Raw genomic sequence first — 19,619 nt, 5'->3', positions numbered from 1 at the left:
TGGAATGAGTCAGAGTCTTGCTTATGTTTACAGAATAATGTAATAAAAATGACTGTGCTACCTACAAGCGTGCCTACTAACTAGGTACCAACATCCATCTATCCGCTGCTTTCCAGTCTCAGTTGCCAAACTTAGCCCATAGGTACCGAGATCCATCTATCCGCTCCTTTCCTATGTTTTGTCCTTCTGCTGTTCTTCCGTCTTTCTGCGGCAGGACACACACTAATATTATCTTTCTTTTTTTTTCCCCTTAGCAACAAAATGGATGAAGAGGGAATGCACGAGTATGAAAAGGGCCATATTAAGAAGCTGCAGGAGCAGCGCATGGCTATGCAGAAGAAGACCTTCACTAACTGGATGAACAACATCTACAGAGAGAATGTAAATATCATCTAGCTAGATCCTGCTGTACCGTGTCTGATATGAGACCTAAACAAATGTCTTAAATGGTTATCTGGTCTGTGAGCGATACCTTTCTCAATATTATACAAGAAATGTATCGGTTACACTCCATTTTCAGTTTTGCCTAATAGCCGAGTGACTGGTGCTCCACACCCTTAGGCTACTTTCACACTAGCGTTCGGGCGGATCCGTTCTGAACGGATCCGCTCATATTAATGCAGACGGAGGCTCCGTTCAGTACGGATCCGTCTGCATTAATAACTTTAAAAAAATTCGCAAGTGCGCAAGTGCGAAAGTAGCCTGCGCGGATCCGTTCAGACTTTCAATGTAAAGTCAATGGGGGACGGATCCGCTTGAAGATTGAGCCACATTGTGGCATCTTCAAACGGATCCGTCCCCATTGACTTACATTGAAAGTCTGGACGGATCCGCACGGATCCGCACGCCTCCGAACGGCCAGGCGGACACCCGAACGCTGCAAGCAGCGTTCAGCTGTCCGCCTGTCCGTGCGGAGGCGAGCGGAGCGGAGGCTGAACGCCGCCAGACTGATGCAGTCTGAGCGGATCCGCCTCCATTCAGACTGCATCAGGGCTGGACGGCTGCGTTCGGGTCCGCTCGTGAGCTCCTTCAAACGGAGCTCACGAACGGAAACCCGAACGCTAGTGTGAAAGTAGCCTTAGGTGGTGCACGCTGGTCATTTGGACAAGCTGCAGACGTAAGCCTCTGTATTACACTGCCCGTTTCTTTAGCAGATCGCTTGTTAGCAATCATCTGGCAGTGTAATACTGCCGCTGATCGCCCGATGAACAAGCAAACGCTCGATCATCAGGCAATCTAAATCCTTTGCCACGGGCAAACCACTATACAGCATGGGGACAAGCGATAGCATAGTGATCACTCCTCCCCATGCTTTGGAAGTGATTGCTACATGTAATAGCAGCGGCCTCCTCTAGCGAGCAGGCGATTGCTGGGAAAGACAATTGTCTGCCACATAAGACTGTGTAATACAGCCTTTAGGGTCCATTCACACATCCGTATGTGTTTTGGGGATCCACAAAACACGGACACCGGCAATGTGCGATCCGCATTTTGCGGACCGCACATCGCCAGCACTATAATAAATATACCTAATCTTGTCTGCAATTGCGGACAAGAATAGGACATGTTCTATTTTTTTTCGGGAACGGAAATGTGGACCCGGAAGTGCAGATCCATAGAAATAAATGGGTCCGCAATTCCGTTCCACAAAATGCGGAACAGAATTGCGGACCAGTTCTCCAGCACTTTAGAAACAAGCTGGGAGTTTGTCTAAATTGCCATGACAGGCAATAGCGCTTTGGAATACAAGTCACCTAGCGGGGGGAAAAGAAGCTCCTACTTTCCTACTTAAAAAAAACAACAATCTCTTTAACCAAGGCTATGTTCATGTTCACTGTGTTTGCAGTTCATGTTTGGCATACGTCCCTGGAAAACTGGTGCATACTGCAGTATTTATCCATTGGTCCATCCATTTGGTGGCATACTTTTTTTTTTTTCTGTATAGAAAAGCGTAGTTGACTATGTTTTTCTATGCAAAATCTTCCCTCAAAATAACCTATACCATGCAGTATACAGGGACTTTATCATGGAAGCTTATGGGCACTGTATACCTATAGGTAGCATGTGTTGGGGCCTTTCCTATATTCAGTACTATACAAAAGTGCTGATGTGGAAAAATGCTGCAACGTAAAGGCTGTATTACACAGGACGAGTGAGCAAGCCATTGTCGGGAGGGAAGTGTTCCCTCCTGGCAATTGCTTGCTCGCTAGCGGAGGTGACCACTGCAATTACATGCGGTGATCTCCTCCGCAGCATGGGGAGGAGCAATCGATATGCCATCGCTGGCCCCCATACTGTCTAGTGGCAGATCCCTATTAGACAGCACAATCTGCCGCCGACGAGCGCTGATTTGTAAGCGCGCTTAAAAATCAGAATTGTCAGATGAACGAGCAAACTCAGCAGCAGTATTAGGCTACATGCACACGAACGTTGTTTGTTTCCGTGTCCGTTCCTTTTTTTTTTTTTGTGGATAGGATGCGGACCCATTCATTTCAATGGGTCCGCAAAAAATGGGGACAGCACACCGTGTGCTATGCGCATCCGTATGTCCGTTGCGAACATGTCCTATTCTTGTCCGTTTTAGGCATTGTCACAATGGATCCGCAAAAAACAAACAGATGCCATACGGATGTCATCAGTTTTTTTTTGCGGATCTGTGCATGTAGCCTTACTGTCACGGCCTTTGCTGTTTGTGCCGTGACACTTTTGCCACTCTTGCAGTTGCCGGTGGCAATGTGTTGCTGTTAGGGCATGTCGTGGCAGTGTCTCGGCTTTTGCTGTGTGCGCCGTGACTTGGTGGCCACGCATGCTGTTGCCTGTGGTAACGTGTTGCTTGTTTGCTGGCGTGTGCACTTCCCCTTTAAGTTGTAGCCTCCCTCTGTCTGGTGCTGTAAGGGTTAATTCCCTGACTGGATGTGGTCACTGTGGCTTCCTGGCTGGAGTTAGGCTCCTTTCACATCACCGTTTCTCCTTTCCGTTCTCCGGAGACCTAACGGAGACCTAACTGAGCGTAACGGAGCCTGAAGACCCCATAGACTATAATGGGGTCCGTTCGGTGTCCACTCAGAATATGATTTTTGAGCGGAGACGAAAGTCCTGCATGCACTTGAATGGGTCCGCAATTCCGGAGATGGGGAACGGAGTCACGGAACGGAATTGCGGTCCCCAGTGCACGGAACGGCCGCACAACGGCTGTGTGCATGAGGCCTTACTTTGAAGATGGTTTTCAATGATTTTGGCTTTTTATTGGGGTTGTTCAGACACCTTCCTGATGGTACTGCCTGATGGATAAGACACCTTCCTGATGGTACTGCTTGATGGATAAGTATCTGCCTGTATCTCTCAGCATTGAGGACACCATAAGGTGCTTCCCGTTGCTGTATTGACTTCAATAGGTCCGCAAATCCGGAGATGCGGAACGGAAGCACCGAACGGAACCCTACAGAAACACTACGGAGTGCTTCCATGGGGGTTTCGTCCCGTACTTCCGTTCCGCAAAATGATCGAACATGTCCTATCTTTTTGTCCTCATGCACACGACCATTGTTTTATTCCGTGTCTGTTGTTCCGTTTTTCGTGATTTTCTGCTGACCCATTGACTTTCAATGGCTCTGTTGAAAACTCGGCTAATGCACCATTTGTCCTCCGTGTCCGTGATCCGTGGTTTCAGTCTGTCAAAAAAATATAACCTGTCCTATATTTTTCACGGAAAACAGTTCGCGGACCCATTCAAGTCAATGGGACCGTGAAAAAACGCGAAGGCACACAAGATTGTCATCTGCGTCCGCGTCCGTTTTTTTCCTATCATTTGCATGGCAAACTTGAGTTAGATTTTTTTTTTCCTTTCCTTCATGTCTGGGGATCCTCCAAAAATAAAGGAAGACACACGGAAACAAAAACGGAAACGGATCACGGAACAACGGAACCCCATTTTGCAACAACGGTCGTGTGCATGAGGCCTTTGCGGAAAGGCTGGATCGCAGGCTCATTAAAGTGAATGGGTCCGCGATCTGCTGCGGCTGACCCATGGACGGTGTTCGTGCATTGTGGCCCGCATTTTGTAGGCCGCAGTACGACCACGGGCGCACACCGTTCGTGTGCAGGAGGCCTTAGGGCTCATTCACGTTTTTTGCGTTCCGTATATGGTCCGTATCCGGAACCATTCATTTCAATAGTTCCGCAAAAAAAAAAGAAAAAACTAAATGTATTCCGTTTCCGTATTTCCATTTTTCCTTTCCGTTGAAAGAACATGTCCTATTATTGCCTGCAAATGACATTCCGTGGCTCCATTCAAGTCAATAGCTCCGCATAAAAAACGGAACACATGTCTTCCGTATCAGTTCCGTTTTTGCTGAACCATCTATTGAAAATTTCATGCTCAGCACAATTTTTCTAATGTAATTAACTAATTATATGGAAAAACGGAATGGAACCGGAAACACTACTGGAAAAAAAACTGAAAAACGGATCCGGGAAAAACGGCCCGCAAAACACTGAAAAAGACATATGGTCGTGTGAACGAGCCCTTAGAAGGAGCCTGCGGAGAAAACCCACAACATAAACTAACTCAGGACTTGTTCACGCGAAAGTGTGCAGCCCGTGCTGTGGACCTCAAATTGCAGTCCGCAATGCACGGGCACCGACCGTGGGGCAGGTGCATGGGGATTGCCGCAAAAAGATAGAGCAAGTTCTATCTTTTTGCGGTGCGGAAGCATGGAACGGGAACCCCAGAAAGCACTCCGGGATGGCCACGGAACGTTGCCTGTGTATTTCAGATCCGCAAATGCGGTCCGCAATACAGAAAAGGGCTTCATACGGTCATGTGAATGAGCCCTTACCCTGTGGCTTTTCCATCTGAAGCACGTCCATATATGCTTGCAGGTTCTACCCACTGCTTTCAACCGTCTCTATAAACCTGAGACGTGAGAGAAATAACGGAAATATCTGCAGAGACAGACGGGGGATCTGCGGGAGCCCTGGAATCTCTTTCGAACCAAACACAATAGATTATTTAAATGCTGAAAAACTGCTTCAAGTGTGGGTTCACACTTAGGCTTTCAGGAGCGTTTATTTTTTTTTTTTTTTATTGTGCGTTTTTTTTGCTGAATAAACGCCAGCTCCAGATGTTAGCTGAAAGTCTATGAGAAATATGAAATGCAGGCAGCACAAGCATTTTTTTTATTCGCTACTGGTGTTTTTTGTTTTTTTTTTGGGGAGCTTTTTTTCATTTCTTGCCTTTTTTTATTTTTTTAACACCGCATGTTAAAGTGTATTCTAATAATCTTGGTCATTGGGGGCATATCACTAGGATATGCCCTCGATGTGTGATAGGTGCGGGTCCAACCTCTAGGACTTGCAGCTATCATTAGAACGGAGACCTCAGAGTGCCGGAGGACACACCGCTCATGGGCGGCCGCCCTCCATTCATTTCTATAGGACTGCCAAAAATAGCAGAGCGCTGGCTCGGCTATTTCCGTAAGATCCAAAGAAGTGAATGGAGAGGTGGCCACGCTTGCATGGTGCGCTTCACATTCATTTCAGTGGGACTTCCAATAGTGACCTATTCCTATAGTGTGCAAGCACGACCACCACTGTTGCATTGCAGGGCGGTCATAGCCCCTGGAAACCTTTAATGTCCAGGGTCTTACAAACCCCTTCCTATCTATGAATGCTAATGAGAACTTTGGAACAATTACTAGACACCTCATCTTTCTTACAACTCCCTAGGTTATTGCTGCAGGTTTTGACCTCTGAACTGCTATTACAAGGCAGCAGCCATCATAAAAGTGCTAAAAAGGAGATTTATTTTTGTGTGGCAATATATGTGAGAGACAGATAATGGTTATGGAATGTGAATTCAGCCCTGTGTACAGTATGAGAAAGCAAATCAAAGAGCATTGCATTCCTGAGGTTAGCAGGACACCAATCCCTCCCTGATTGTTATCTATAATTTACTGTGGACAAAAATAGCTTAAAGCCTGTAACACAGTCAGATCAGCAAGCGATTGTTGGGAGAGAAGCTAGCTAGTGGAGGAGACCGCTGCTATTACATGTGCAGTGACCAGGAACGTGTACGCTGACGCCTCTTTTAGTGCAGTGGCCGGGTCGGGTGGATAATATATCCTGTATTTGTTGTGACGCCAATTGCAGCGTGCGCAGGGTACTATTCCAGGGCCCTTCTAAGGTGTTATAACGCACGTCCCAGATTAGGAATGCCAGAGTGGTGTAATGGCCTATAATGTCTCTGTAGGATAGGGATAATTGTGTCACGTCTCCTACCTGGGTACGGCCGGACTCCTGGCTCACTTGCAATAAATTTGAGTGTAGTGATAGTAGGAGTAATAGAGGAATTTTGCAGCAGAAATGATGTCCAGACCTTTAGATAAAGTTCAAACGTTTCTTTACTGAAGATAACTTGTATCCAAGCAGTATACAGCTTTGGTCTCTTGGTCCCAGCAGGTTCTAGCAATCATTGGCAGGAATGAATACTTCTGCTTTAAATTTGGAGCTTGCAGGATAAGTCGTCTGCTTGGTAGCTCTGTAATAGTGACAGGAATTAATCTTCTGCACTTTTCTGTAACTTCTGCTGTATGAGGGACAGACTAGCTGAGGAGGAATGGCTTCTCCTAGGTCTCTGGACTTAACTCCCAGATGGATTCTCAGGGGATGCTTTCTTCCTGGAACTCTGGAGGTTGTAGTTTCTGCTTTCTTCATCCAGCTGAGTCTGAAGGTGGGAATATGATCAAGTCTCAGCCGAGACAAGATCCTTGCTGTCTTCCCTATGCAGGGGATCTCCTACACACACACCCTACCCCAAGCAGAGGGTGGGCTACACTAATTCTAACTTCCTTCTCCACCCATGCTGCAGGAGGTGGGAACAGCCCACTTCGCTCACAGAGGGGGAGCTAAGCTGGAATAATCCATTCCAGCCTAGATTCACTAAACTGGGACTAGTACCTTGCCAAGTGTTGCTGCCACCTGCTGGTGAACCTGGAAAATTACAGGAACAATTATATTTAACATGATTTTAGATGCACATTTATGAAGACATAAGCAAAATCACATCAGATGACAATATAAAGCTCTTAGAAGCGGTGTAGAGGCGTGTAGTAACACAACTCTGGGGTGTTACACATGCACCGATTTCCTCTGCAGCCTGGGGAGGAGTGATTGCTATGCCATTGCTTATCCCCATGCTGTCTGGTGGTTTGCCAGCGGCAGGTCGTTATTAGACAGCACGATTTGCCGTCGATAAGCTCTGATTTTTAAGCATGCGTTTGCTCGTTCATTGGGCAATCCGTGTCAGTATTACACTGCAAGATGATCGCTAACAAGCGTTCATGCAAATGCTCGTTAGCAATCATCTGCTGAAAAATCAGGCAGTGTAATACAGGCTTAGGGTGGTACATGCTATTGGGTCATGGGGGCTGAGGGGCTCCAGAGGCCCCTCTGCTACATAAGACACCAGTATTATAAATACACAAGGCAGATGGAGGGAGTAGCACTGTTACGGGTTTTGCACTGAGACCCAGGAGCTTCAAGTTACACCTTAGGTGGGCTTTATACCCTTTATGTCCCAGGATTAATGTAAAAAATGAAAATTAGAGATTGTATAGTACATGGCAATCTCTTTCTAAGGGCTCATTCACATGACCATAGGCCATCTGTGCCTGTGCTGTGAACCGCAAATTGCAGTCTGCAATGTACGAGCGTCGGCCGTACGAATCCTGTATTGTGGCGTGGACCCATTGACTTGAAAGGTCCGCGATCCACAATAAACGGCAAAGGATAGCTCACTATTGTGTTATTGTGAGCCAAAACCAGGTGCGGGTCAGAAACACAGAATAGGTGCAAATCACATCGTTACACCTGATCTCTGAGGAGCTTCACTACTGGTTTTGGCTCACAATAACTGATGGAAATAGCTGACCAAATAACTGAAGTGTGAACTCAGCCTTACTTAATTTCAGAAAATGCTTAGTAGATGATCCAGTAAGGGCTCATGCACACGACAGTATTTTGCGTTCAGTATACTGGACGTTTTTTGAGTTCAGTATGCGGAACATACACTGAACCATTCATTTCAATGGTTCAGCAAAAAATACTGAAGTGTCTCCGTGTGCACTCCGCTTCAGTATTTCAGTATTTCCGTGCCGTGAAAAGATAGAACATGTCCTATTCTTGTCCGCAAATCACGGTGCTTGGCTCAATTCAAGTCAACGGGTCCGCAAAAAAACGGAACAACGAATCCGTAAAACACTGAAAAAACAATACTGTCGTGTGCATGAGGCCTAAGAATGGGCGCCCTGCTTATTCAGCAGATGTGGAGAAGTGTTATACAGTGCAGTAGATTAAAATTTAAAAAAAAGCTAAAGTCGACCCACAATAAAAAAAAAAAATAACATCAATGTCCTCCGCTCTATTCACTTCTATGGGGCTGTTGCAAGCAGTCCCATAGAAGTCAATGGAGTGGCGGACACGTGAACATTAACTGCTCCATTCTCATGGGGCATTTCAGCGGCACTTGTGGACCCTGCTCTTGTGCTTCCCTACAGTGCCAGCGGCCAGATCCGCCGGAACCAAACACTAATCCCCAATCCACAGGGGAGGGAATAAGTGTTATTAGCAACCTCTTTAAGATGTGTGGTATTGGCAGGTAGCATAGTAAATGTGATCACTCATGTGAGTGTCTGTTCAGTGAAAAAATGATAATTTTGCTTGCAAATTAAATTAATTTTGTCTGTGATTGCACTCCATTGGGGATATTTATCTAGACTGGTGTTCCTATACACCAGTCTTGATCCCCTGTGCAGTAATATGCGCCTAATTTATTAAGAGACAGATGCCTCTTAAATAAATCGGGCACATATTTGGCACTCCTTGCACCAGCAATTTTAAATCTATGCCAGCCAGGGTCTGGCGTATTTATCATAGCTTCTACCATAAGTTATACTGTAGTAAATCCGGCAGGACATAATAGGCTCCACCCCTCCTTCCTTCTAAGCCCCTCCCCTTTTATTGACACTTGGCATAAATATGGTGTGCACCATAATGTGCGAATTTTTAATTTATTTAATTTATTTTTAATTTATTGCTTTTGATGACAAAAGCAATAAATAGTATTGCTTTTGTCATCTGTTTTTCATTTGTGTGAAAAGAAATCCTAGATCCGATGTCGCTTCGCTGAAAACTTTGTTTTAATGCTTCACAGAGATCTGTCTCCATACAGCATTACAATGTTCTCTTAGATCAGGCATGCTCAACCTGCGACCCTCCAGCTGCTGTAAAACTACACCTCCCACAATGCCCTGCTGTAGGCTGATAGCTGTAGGCTGTTCGGGCATGCTGGGAGTTGTAGTTTTGCAACAGCTGGAGGGCCGCAGGTAGAGCATGCCTGGCTTAGATGTTCTGTGCTGAGTTCTTTGAAAATAAAAATGAAAGGCCTTATTCTCTCATCACTGAACACAAGTGAATATATAACTTGAGTCATATTTGGGAATATAGGTAATTTGTATATAATGCACCATCCCTGGTGGTGTTTTTTTTATAGTCAATAGGTTGTTTAATCTCTTGTTCTTTGTCCGTACAGGGTAGTATCCCAATAACAGACATCTACACAGAACTAAGTGATGGGTTATACCTGTTGCGGCTTCTGGAGTTCATTTCAGGAGAACAGCTGCCTAAACCGGCAAGAGGGAAAATGAGAGTCCATTTCCTGGAAAACAACAGCAAAGCTCTAACTTTCCTGAAGTCCAAGGTCAGTAATGCAGCCTGGAAAAATATTGTGGTCTCAATACAAATGTAAGAGCACAGCTTCCAAGGTATATGATTAGGGACGAGCGAACTTGTGTTTTCAAGTTCGGCGTACAGTGTTTGGGTTATTCCGTTATGGATTCCTCTACCGATATGATAGCTTATCTGAAGGTGCATGTACAAGTCCCCTAAGATTCATGTAACCTTCTACACAAGACATAGCTACCCATATACTCAATATTTCACAATAGGGACATCGTATTTATTCCGTTACATACTGTAAGTAGCAGTATTGCTTGGGTTAAAAAAAAAAACAAGTAATGTACGAGCTCGTAAGCAAAATTCCTACTTCGTCTTTTCTGTAATCATGGAAGAAGTAAAAAAAAAAAAGAAGTATTTTTATAGTTATTCCACAATAACGTTAACATGGGTTCAGTGTAAGACCTGTGAATGGCTCCAGACCCCCAGAATGAGCCATCCATTTTCTTGTACAGCCATCTGTAGATCATTACAGGTGGACATCAACAGCAGGCTCGGACTGGCCCTCAGGTGAACCGGTGAATCCCCCGGTGGGCCCCTAGTCCCCTACCCCCTGCTCAAGTGGCACACAGCACAGTAGACTGACATATCAATAGACTGGCTAGGATGCCATACTTTACATTGCCTATATTCATATAAAACTAGGTAGTGTGGGCAGGTAGTAATGCACGTAGCTTTACATAGGGCCCCTGAATGAAATTTACTGGTGGGCCCTAGGAACCCTAGTCCTACACTAATCAGAAGGATGCAATTAAATAAATAATTTCCACTAGGTCATGTGTCTATAGTATTATAATAACCCACTTAATGAGCTTTTATAAAGGCTACGAAATAACAGGCATGAGTAGCAATATCAGTTCTTGACTTTATATAATACTGAGAATCCCCGCTGTTATTTCGTTTTAGCAATAAATGTCTGTTTTGAGACTCGTCACTTTTGTCTGTGAAAAATAAAAGAAAATAGCATATACCAGTAAATAAGACTCCGAATTTTACTCCTGGAGTGCCCACTAGGGCTTGTATGCCATTGAGATAGACTGGGCACGTAAAGAGAGTGGTCCTAGTCATAGTTGGTCCCATCCTATTTGATATATAACCTGTGACTGCCCTCTCCCCTTTCATATAGCCTGTGGCTGCCCTCTCCCCTTTGATATAACCTGTGACTGCCCTCTCCCCTTTCATATAGCCTGTGACTGCCCTCTCCCCTTTGATATAACCTGTCACTGCCCTCTCCCCTTTCATATAACCCGTAACTTCCCTCTCCCCTTTGATATAGCCCGTGACTGCCCTCTCCCCTTTGATATAGCCTGTGGCTGCCCTCACCCCTTTGATATAGCCTGTGGCTGCCCTCTCCCCTTTCATATAGCCTGTGACTGCCCTCTCCCAAAGAACAGAACCTTATGGGGAATCCATTTGTAATCTCTGACATGGGCTCTGTGACTGCCCTCTCCCCTTTGATATAACCCGTGACTTCCCTCTCCCCTTTGATATAACCCGTGACTTCCCTCTCCCCTTTGATATAACCTGTGACTGCCCTCTCCCCTTTCATATAGCCTGTGACTGCCCTCTCCCCTTTCATATAGCCTGTGACTGCCCTCATCCCTTTTTTTTTTAAATCAAATCATTTTTATTGAAATTGAAATTTCTGTTTTCTTTTTTCCAAAAAAGACATTTTCAGGGTTCACAATCACAATATGACAAAATGAATAACAGAATAAAATTCCATCATGGCTCACAGCAACAAGCATAATAATTATTACCATAGCACAGCATACTCACACTTGAGTACATGAAATCGCAGAGAGTAAACATCCCCCAAAGTCTACCATATCCCTAAACAGGTCAACTTTCCCTTGACCAACAGGACATCTCCCCCCCCCCTCCCCTCTCGTCCCCCCCCCCCAACAAAGAAAAAGGAGTATTAAACCTTCAAACCCATTTTATAACATGAGATGAGTATGAGACAACCATTCATTCCACAGTTTTTCAAACTTCTGAGGGCAGCCACGCTTTACAAACACACTCTTTTCCAAGATCAACATGTCATTCACCTTCCTTTCAAACTCTTCTATAGTTGGCGGACTCCCCTGGATCCACCTCTGCGCCACCAGTTTCCTAGCCACATAAAGCAGTCTTCCCACCGCCACCTTAACCAACTCACTCTCTCCAATCTCAGCTACATATCCCAGCACACACATCTTAGGATCTCTTTGCAATCTCAGCCCCATGTTCCGGTTAATCCTATTCATCACCCTTTCCCAATATCCACTTATAACCGAGCACGACCACAACATATGCACCAGATCCGCTCCTTCCACCATACATTTCGGACACCTATCATCAGTCCTGACCCCAATTTTCCGTAAAAACACTGGTGTCTTATACACTCTGTGAATGATAAAAAGTTGTGATAATTTTGCCTGCTCGCTGAGAGACACTCTGGGAACCGCCTCCAATATATCATCCCACTGATCCTTCGAAACTGCACCTAAGTCCCCTTCCCACTTCATCATCCTTGACCGGGGGAATCCCTCCAGAAAGCTATCCAATAACACCGTATATACCTGAGAAATCAGTCCTCTCTTCCCGCCCTTCGGAAGGATAAGTTTCTGCACCACATCCATTGTAGCTATACGACACCCTTTTCTCACCGTGACCTCATATGCATGCCGCAATTGCAGATACTGATAGAACCAATTCTTGGGGACATCAAACTCTTGTTGCAGACCCTGAAAAGATTTGAATACCGTGCCATCAAGTAATTGACCTATCCTCATGACTTCCCTAGACTCCCAGTTCCTAAGTCCCGACAGTGACATGAATTCTGGCAACAGACAGTTGTCCCATATTGGGGAAAGCTCCCCCACTCCTCCCACACCCCTAATTTGCTTCACCGTCGCCCACACTTTCTTCATAAGATCAATTACTAGGACCCTATCTTTCCCCCCATGCATGCCCGCCCCCTCCAAAATGCACATAAGGTCCCTACTACCCACCCAATGCTGTAATATCTTTCCCGTCACATCCACGGCCTGAAAGTCAATCCAGCCCTTAAAATGCTGACACTGAGCCGCCAGGAAATACAACCAAGCATTAGGTACAGCCAAACCGCCCTCCGTCTTAGGGTACTGCAGCGTCTCCAATTTAATCCTTGCTTGGCCATACTTCCAAATAAGATCTCTAAAAATGGAGTGTATTTTCCTAAACCTATCTCGCGGAATCCAGACAGGGGCATTATTAAGCACATAGAGTAACTGCGGCATCATTACCATTTTTAAAAGGTTCACTCTACCCACTACCGACAAAAAGAGCTTACACCAAATTCTCACCTTCAGCCTGAAAGCTACCAGCAGAGGGGTTAGATTAAGATCCTCAAAATCCATCAGTCTAGGCGTTATGTACAATCCTAAATATTTAAACTTAGTCACCCAAGGAATTCTATCATCCTCTCGCACCTCAGGCACACGCTGTCCATCCACAGGCATCAAAGCAGATTTTTGCCAATTAATCCTAAGACCGGAGAAGCTCCCAAAGCTATCTATCAGTGACATGGCACCATCCAAGGATGACCCAGTATCGCCCAGAAAAAGCAAGGTATCATCGGCGTAAAGAGCCACCTTATTCTGGACATTACCGTATCTAAACCCCACAATATGAGGAGACAGGCGTATCAAAGCAGCTAGTGGCTCAATGGCCAGAGCAAATAATAGGGGCGACAATGGGCATCCCTGTCTGGTGCCTCTTGCCAATTTAAAACTGTCCGACAACCCTCCATTTGCTCTAATACGGGCTCTGGGACAGGAATACAAAACCTGCACCCACCTCACAAACCGGTCCCCAAACCCCATAACTCTCAGAACACCCCACAGGTACGTCCACTCCACACTGTCGAATGCCTTAGCGGCATCTAAGGAAAGCAAGGCCCTATCCCCGCAGTTGTCAGCCGGGACATTCAGACCAGCATACAGCCTCCTGATGTTGATAGCCGTCGACTTCCCAGGCATAAAACCTGTCTGGTCAGGATGTACAATAGTCAGAATCACCCTGGACAACCTGTTCGCCAACACCTTAGCCAGGAGCTTCACATCAGCCGTAAGAAGCGAAATTGGTCTATACGATTCTGGAAATTTGGGATCTTTCCCAGGTTTGGGAAGTACTACAATTATAGCCTCCTGCATTGAGGGTGGAAGCGAACCAGTCTCCAGTGAGTATTCCAGCACCTTGAGTAATTCCGGGAGAAGCATCCCCTGCATTTTCTTATATACCTCCACAGGCAAACCATCTGCCCCCGGGGCCTTACCATTCGCCATCCCACCCAGTGCTGCTTCCAGTTCCTCCAGTGAAATCGGCTCCTCCAGTCTCTCTCTATCCTCCTCCGACAGAACCGGCAACTGTGCCCCCTCTAAAAAGGCGTTCAGCGCTTCCCCAGAACTAGGGACAGTAGATTCATACAGTGACACATAAAATCCCTTTAATACCTCCAAAATTCCCTTGGTATCCTGCCTACCGCACCCATTCCCATCCCTCAGTTCCTGTATACAGGAGGATCCCCGCTAGGCCTGAGAGACGACCGACAGCAAATGCCCCACCTTCTCACCCTCTTCGAAGGACCTTTGGCGGTAAAAACTACGCTTCCGCTCCGCTGCCTGAATTAAGTGACACCTCAACTGCTCCTGAGCCCCCGCCAGCGCCTCACTATTAACCAGGGAAGGCACCCTGCCAAACACTCGCTCAGCTTCTGCCGCTTGTAAATGTACCTTAACATCCGCCTCCCTAGACTTGGTTTTGTGCTTACAAATCTCTTTAATTAACACTCCCCTCAAGAATGCTTTCATAGCATCCCAAACCCCGTGAATTGAGGCCGTTCCTACATTTATTGCAAAGTATTCCTTAACCGCTTTAGAGACTTCAGATAGATCCCCCAATACATTCAGCCAGTGCGGATTGCACTTCCACAACCTCGGTCCCTGTCCAAGCTCCCCCAAGCACAAATCAATCTGTACCAGAGAGTGGTCAGACAACGACCGGGGATGATAAACAACCCCCCGGACCAGAGGTAACATACGGTCATTAACAAGCGCCAAATCAATACGTGATAATGAATGATGCGTAGCAGACCGACACGAATATTCACGCCTATCGGGGTTGCGAACTCTCCACACATCCACCAAACCAACTTCAGCCATAATATTCCTCAAGGCCGCACTACCTGGCGATCCGCCCGCTCCTTCCACCCTACATCTATCCATCCAATCATCCGGCGTGCAATTAAAGTCCCCCACTAGTAGCCAAGGCAACCCAGGGAAGTCCGCCACAAATGTCAGCGCAATTCATGCGCTTTCCTTCTTCTTTGTGTGGTGCCAAATCAATTAGAAGTATTAGTATGTGCATGCCATACAGCTTATAATGAGACCAGACACACTAGGTGGTTTCATGAAAGCATCTTCTCTCTTCCCTCAGTCATGGTACAAGAGACGCGCCCCTTTATTCACATTACATTGACTTAAATAGCAGACATGACATCACAAAAGGGGTGTTCCTTAAGAAGAGACTATTGGCTCCTTAACCTGATAGGAGTGGTTTCAGCAACTACAACTGTGTTCATAGGTATATTTGGAAACTGTAATGTAATCCCCTCTTCCCCTACCTTATTTACCTTAAACAAAAGAATGCACACATGGCTCAAACATCTGGCTTTCGGCCATCTTGTGGACAAAAATGTGTACTACAAAATAATGTTTCAAACCAGATGCACGACTCTCACAAATCCCTCCTTTTGCGGGAAATAGACCAAAGGTGAACAGGCAAAGTGAGGTACTCTCCCAACGCCCTAAACAGCGAAGAGCTGGACTTTCCTTATTGCTTCACCAGGTCCCCTCAACTCCCTTTCGGGTTTGCCTTCACCTTGTCCTATTTACCCCGCAACCATCAACAAGGTTTTATTTACTTCAGGATGGAATCATTTTTGTCTTTGACAGGGGCACAGCACACATACAGAGTGTGGGCATGGATGTATTATACGTTTTTAAAAACAATTTTCCTAAAATGTAGAACTATATGGCAGCCTGTTAAAACCAAATTCTAAACGCATTGTAGTTGCTGAATCAGTTTCCAAAACATTATTCGGCCATGATATTAATTTCATAAGTTTTTCCATCAGTTCATTTGATAAAGTCCATCAATTCCCTCAGATCCTTGGTGATCCTTCCATCAGAGGCAATGTTGTCCGGGATGTAGATGCAGCAGTTCCTGTAGACCCCTCCTTTTTCTGCTGTCAAGGACCAGTCGGTTCTGTAGAGTCATCACCGGAAAAGAGCTCAGTTGTTCCACCATTCCCTTCACAGCATCACAGGTGTAATTCACAAATCTGTTGATGACAATAGATATGTTAACCCAATCCAATTTTTTATTTTTTTTTATTTTTACTAATCATGGGAGTTAATGACTCAAATCCTGCAACTATCTGACTTTTTGCTTTAAATTAGTCAGAAACTCTACTACAGATTCCTATGGCATCCATGTATACACGTGAGTCAAAGGATGTAGGAGTGACCTCTTTTGTCTTGACCGGACATTGTTTTCTGATTTGATCCCACTCAGGAGGTGAGAATAGAACAAATGGCATCAGTACTTGATCAGGGTACATTGGCCACTTCATTCCACCTGCATCCTGGGTCGGAGTTTCAAATCTCCACACAATCACCAGATATCTGCGTTCATAAACCAACTGTCAGAGTAAACTTTAGAGTCACTACTCATCTCATTCAGCTAAATTATGTAAGAACAATATCCTGCAGGGAAAACACCAAAGGGCTTTCCTGTATAAAATCCTGTCTCTAAGGCCAGTTTGTCATATTTTTAAATAGGCCAAATATTTAATTGTCAATTATAGGTAAGGACGTAGGAGCCACAGATACGACTGAACTTTGAAGTTTCTCCCTTACCAACATTCTAGATTTGCCTAGGGGATCTTTGTCACTTACACATGCTCCTAACACATATATCCTGTTAGATAGGATTTCTAATGGACAGGAACAGAGGATTACACTCATCATGTTTACAACTGTTTGGTGGTGTTCCCTTCAGGACAGTCATCCTTTGCAACAAACCTTCAGCTTTCCTGACTCTAGAGGTAGTTTCCACTGGTTTATATTCCCAACACTTCAGACTAGTGCTCCATTCTGTTAATCTCCAATACCCACAGTTGGTATGGTCATATTTAAACACAATTACCATAGACTGGGTCAGTTCCAGTCACACAGGTGTACTTATCAGACCAAAACCAAGTGTCCTATCTGTCATCTGTCTTACAGTCCGCTATACTGCAAAAGTCAACTTAGTTGTTCCTGACTCATCTTGATAATATAACACTGTTGGAATTTGATTTGACTGTGATTTCCCTTTTGTACAATATGAAACAAACAATATGACATGAAACAAACATTATGGCCCTTATAGTCCTGGCACTTGAGTGCAATACGATCAGTTTCTCCTTGCAATTCGACAGCAGTGGCGGCGGTCATCAGGACTTGATGTAGATCTTCAAACCGTAGCTCTAGGTCTTTCCACCCGTCTCTCGTTTCACCACTACCCAATATCCTGATTGTAAATAATGAATCGCTTCTATACAGTCTGGATTCTAGGAAACAACTAAAACTTGGAAATATACATTAGACAATTAATTTGTGCAACAGACAACATCATTTTGGAAAACTACTATGCTGCATCTGGAACTATTGGGGAAATAGACACCTAATCCAGGAGCATTCCCAAAGAGTACTTCATAAGGACTTAGACATATCTTCCAGTTAGATGTGTACCGGATGGAGAAAAGCCCCAGGGGTAGGTACTCTCACCTCAGTCAATATCTTTTAGCTGTAGCCTTTGCTACAGGCCAAATCTCCGAATATCCTGGAAAGAGATCAATATAGACACAGACATATTCACACTGTTCCACCTTTGTTCTAAATGTAGTCAATCCGCAGTCTCTGAAATGGGTAAGATGACCTGGGCATATGCCTTCCTGGAACTCCCATAGTTCTCCCATCATTATTACAGTATTCATCTTCAACTAACCTAGTGGCAGCATTGTTGAACCCAGGAGCCATCCACCCCAGAACCCAATCACACCTCTCTTGATTTGCCCACGTTCTAAATCCATCCTCTTTAGGCAGAGTGCCCTCTGAAGGAAGAGTTTATTACCAACTCTCCAGAGTCCAATCATCACTTCTACCTTTATCCTTTGATGTTTCCTTTCAGCCTTTGTAACCTGTATCTGAAAAAGGCAAACTTTTTGGAAGTCCACTGGCCTTAAGCCATCCTGTATCACACAGACTTCCACTTAACGTAAACTTCAGGTAATAGCTTAGCCTCTACCTTCTCAGGCAGCATCAGGGCATCAAACATCTTTCATGCACTCAGCATTCATTATTGATGGGCTTACCCATGGATCAAACAAAATCTCTGCTTCACCAGATTAGACCATAATAATGAGTGATACCGAAGGCATACCTGGATGTTAGTAGTCTTACCCTCAGCCATCTTACAAACCTCAGCGAGTGTCTTCAGCTCTGTCTCCTGCACTAACATTGCTGGAGCGAGTGGTTCTTTCTTGACAACATCAGATTAAGTAGGAACAGCATATCCTGTCCGAGATGATCCATCTTCCAAGAACCTGAAATTATCTACCAGAAACTCAAAAATGTTGTTATTAATTGGAGGCAGTTATTTGAATTTTTATTTACAGAGGTGGGAAAGTATTTTTATTTATTACTCCCAGAAGGCCCTACTACTACTACTCCCCCCTCCAGATGCAGCAGAATAGTTGGATCTAATTTTGCACACCCTTAAGACGGCAATTAATTGGTGAGAGCAGTAGGAATTGCATTAGTATATTGTATAGAATAATAAATCCAGTATTTGATTCTGGGTTGTTAATTCTCTATGGGCGTTTCATTTGAAGGGGCTGAATATTTGTAGCTCCTCCCACAGGCGAGGAAGTGGGCAAGTTCATCCAAAGTCTTCCTTGCCTCCCTCTAGTGGGGAGGACTGATAGGCAGCCACACCTGCCTTAGGCCTTTGTGTGATTTAACTTTAACAAAATGGAGGGACAAAATGAACTTCTCTCAAGCCTAGCCAACACTTGACCTTTCTAGATGATTCTTAAAACCATCCACAAAAGCAGCACTTAGGATTTTCTCATGCATAGCTAAAGTAAACTCAAAAATCCAAATCCACCCAACTTTCCTGGAGTCTAGTGAAAACTTTCTCCACACTCTATGTCCTGTCCTGATGACAATGTGACTGACTAATCACCTAATTGCTTCCTCCCAGACTCAATGATCTTCATTATGCATTGATTCCCCAGCTCTACATTGGTAAAATCTCACCAATAACATGAGAAAACTCTCCATATTTTAACTAATTTTCTATAAAGCAGCATAAGTAAGTTCTATAAATTGGGAATTCTATTCGTCATGGCAAAATTGATGTTACTACTGGGTGTGGGAGATGTCAGACATCATACAATGATGCAGATATCCCTACACTTTCACTCATATCTGAATAAGGACTAAAAATGGGTGCAACCTTAGATTGATAGGATTGGACACTTCCAATTGGCATCATGGGAATTATCTCTGCAGGCACATTTTAAACAATCGGAACATACAATTTGGAAAGGTTATTTTTGCAAACATCATTGGATCTAATCCAGTGCTGGGAACTATGATAGGAATTGTGTCCTGTCTTTGAGATCCACAAACAACACACTTTATTATCTTCACAGTCTGCAGATGCATTACTAATTACCAGCCCCCATCCCCCCC

The 19,619-nt window shown here is 44.8% G+C and overlaps 1 protein-coding gene across 1 annotated transcript in view; it reads left to right on the top strand.

The window, feature by feature from the left end:
* Positions 1–261: 261 nt before the first annotated feature.
* The window catches only part of SPTBN5 (spectrin beta, non-erythrocytic 5), a 250,075-nt gene continuing 230,717 nt past the window's right edge, over positions 262–19,619 (top strand). The window contains 2 exon segments of the mRNA XM_044271814.1: positions 262–381; positions 9,590–9,757. Coding sequence (XP_044127749.1) covers positions 262–381; positions 9,590–9,757 — 288 coding nt within the window.

Source organism: Bufo gargarizans, chromosome 11, assembly GCF_014858855.1.
Source record: "Bufo gargarizans isolate SCDJY-AF-19 chromosome 11, ASM1485885v1, whole genome shotgun sequence".
NCBI lineage: Eukaryota > Metazoa > Chordata > Amphibia > Anura > Bufonidae > Bufo > Bufo gargarizans.
The sequence above is the reverse complement of the archived record's forward strand: the minus strand, read 5'-3'. Positions and strand labels throughout refer to the sequence as shown.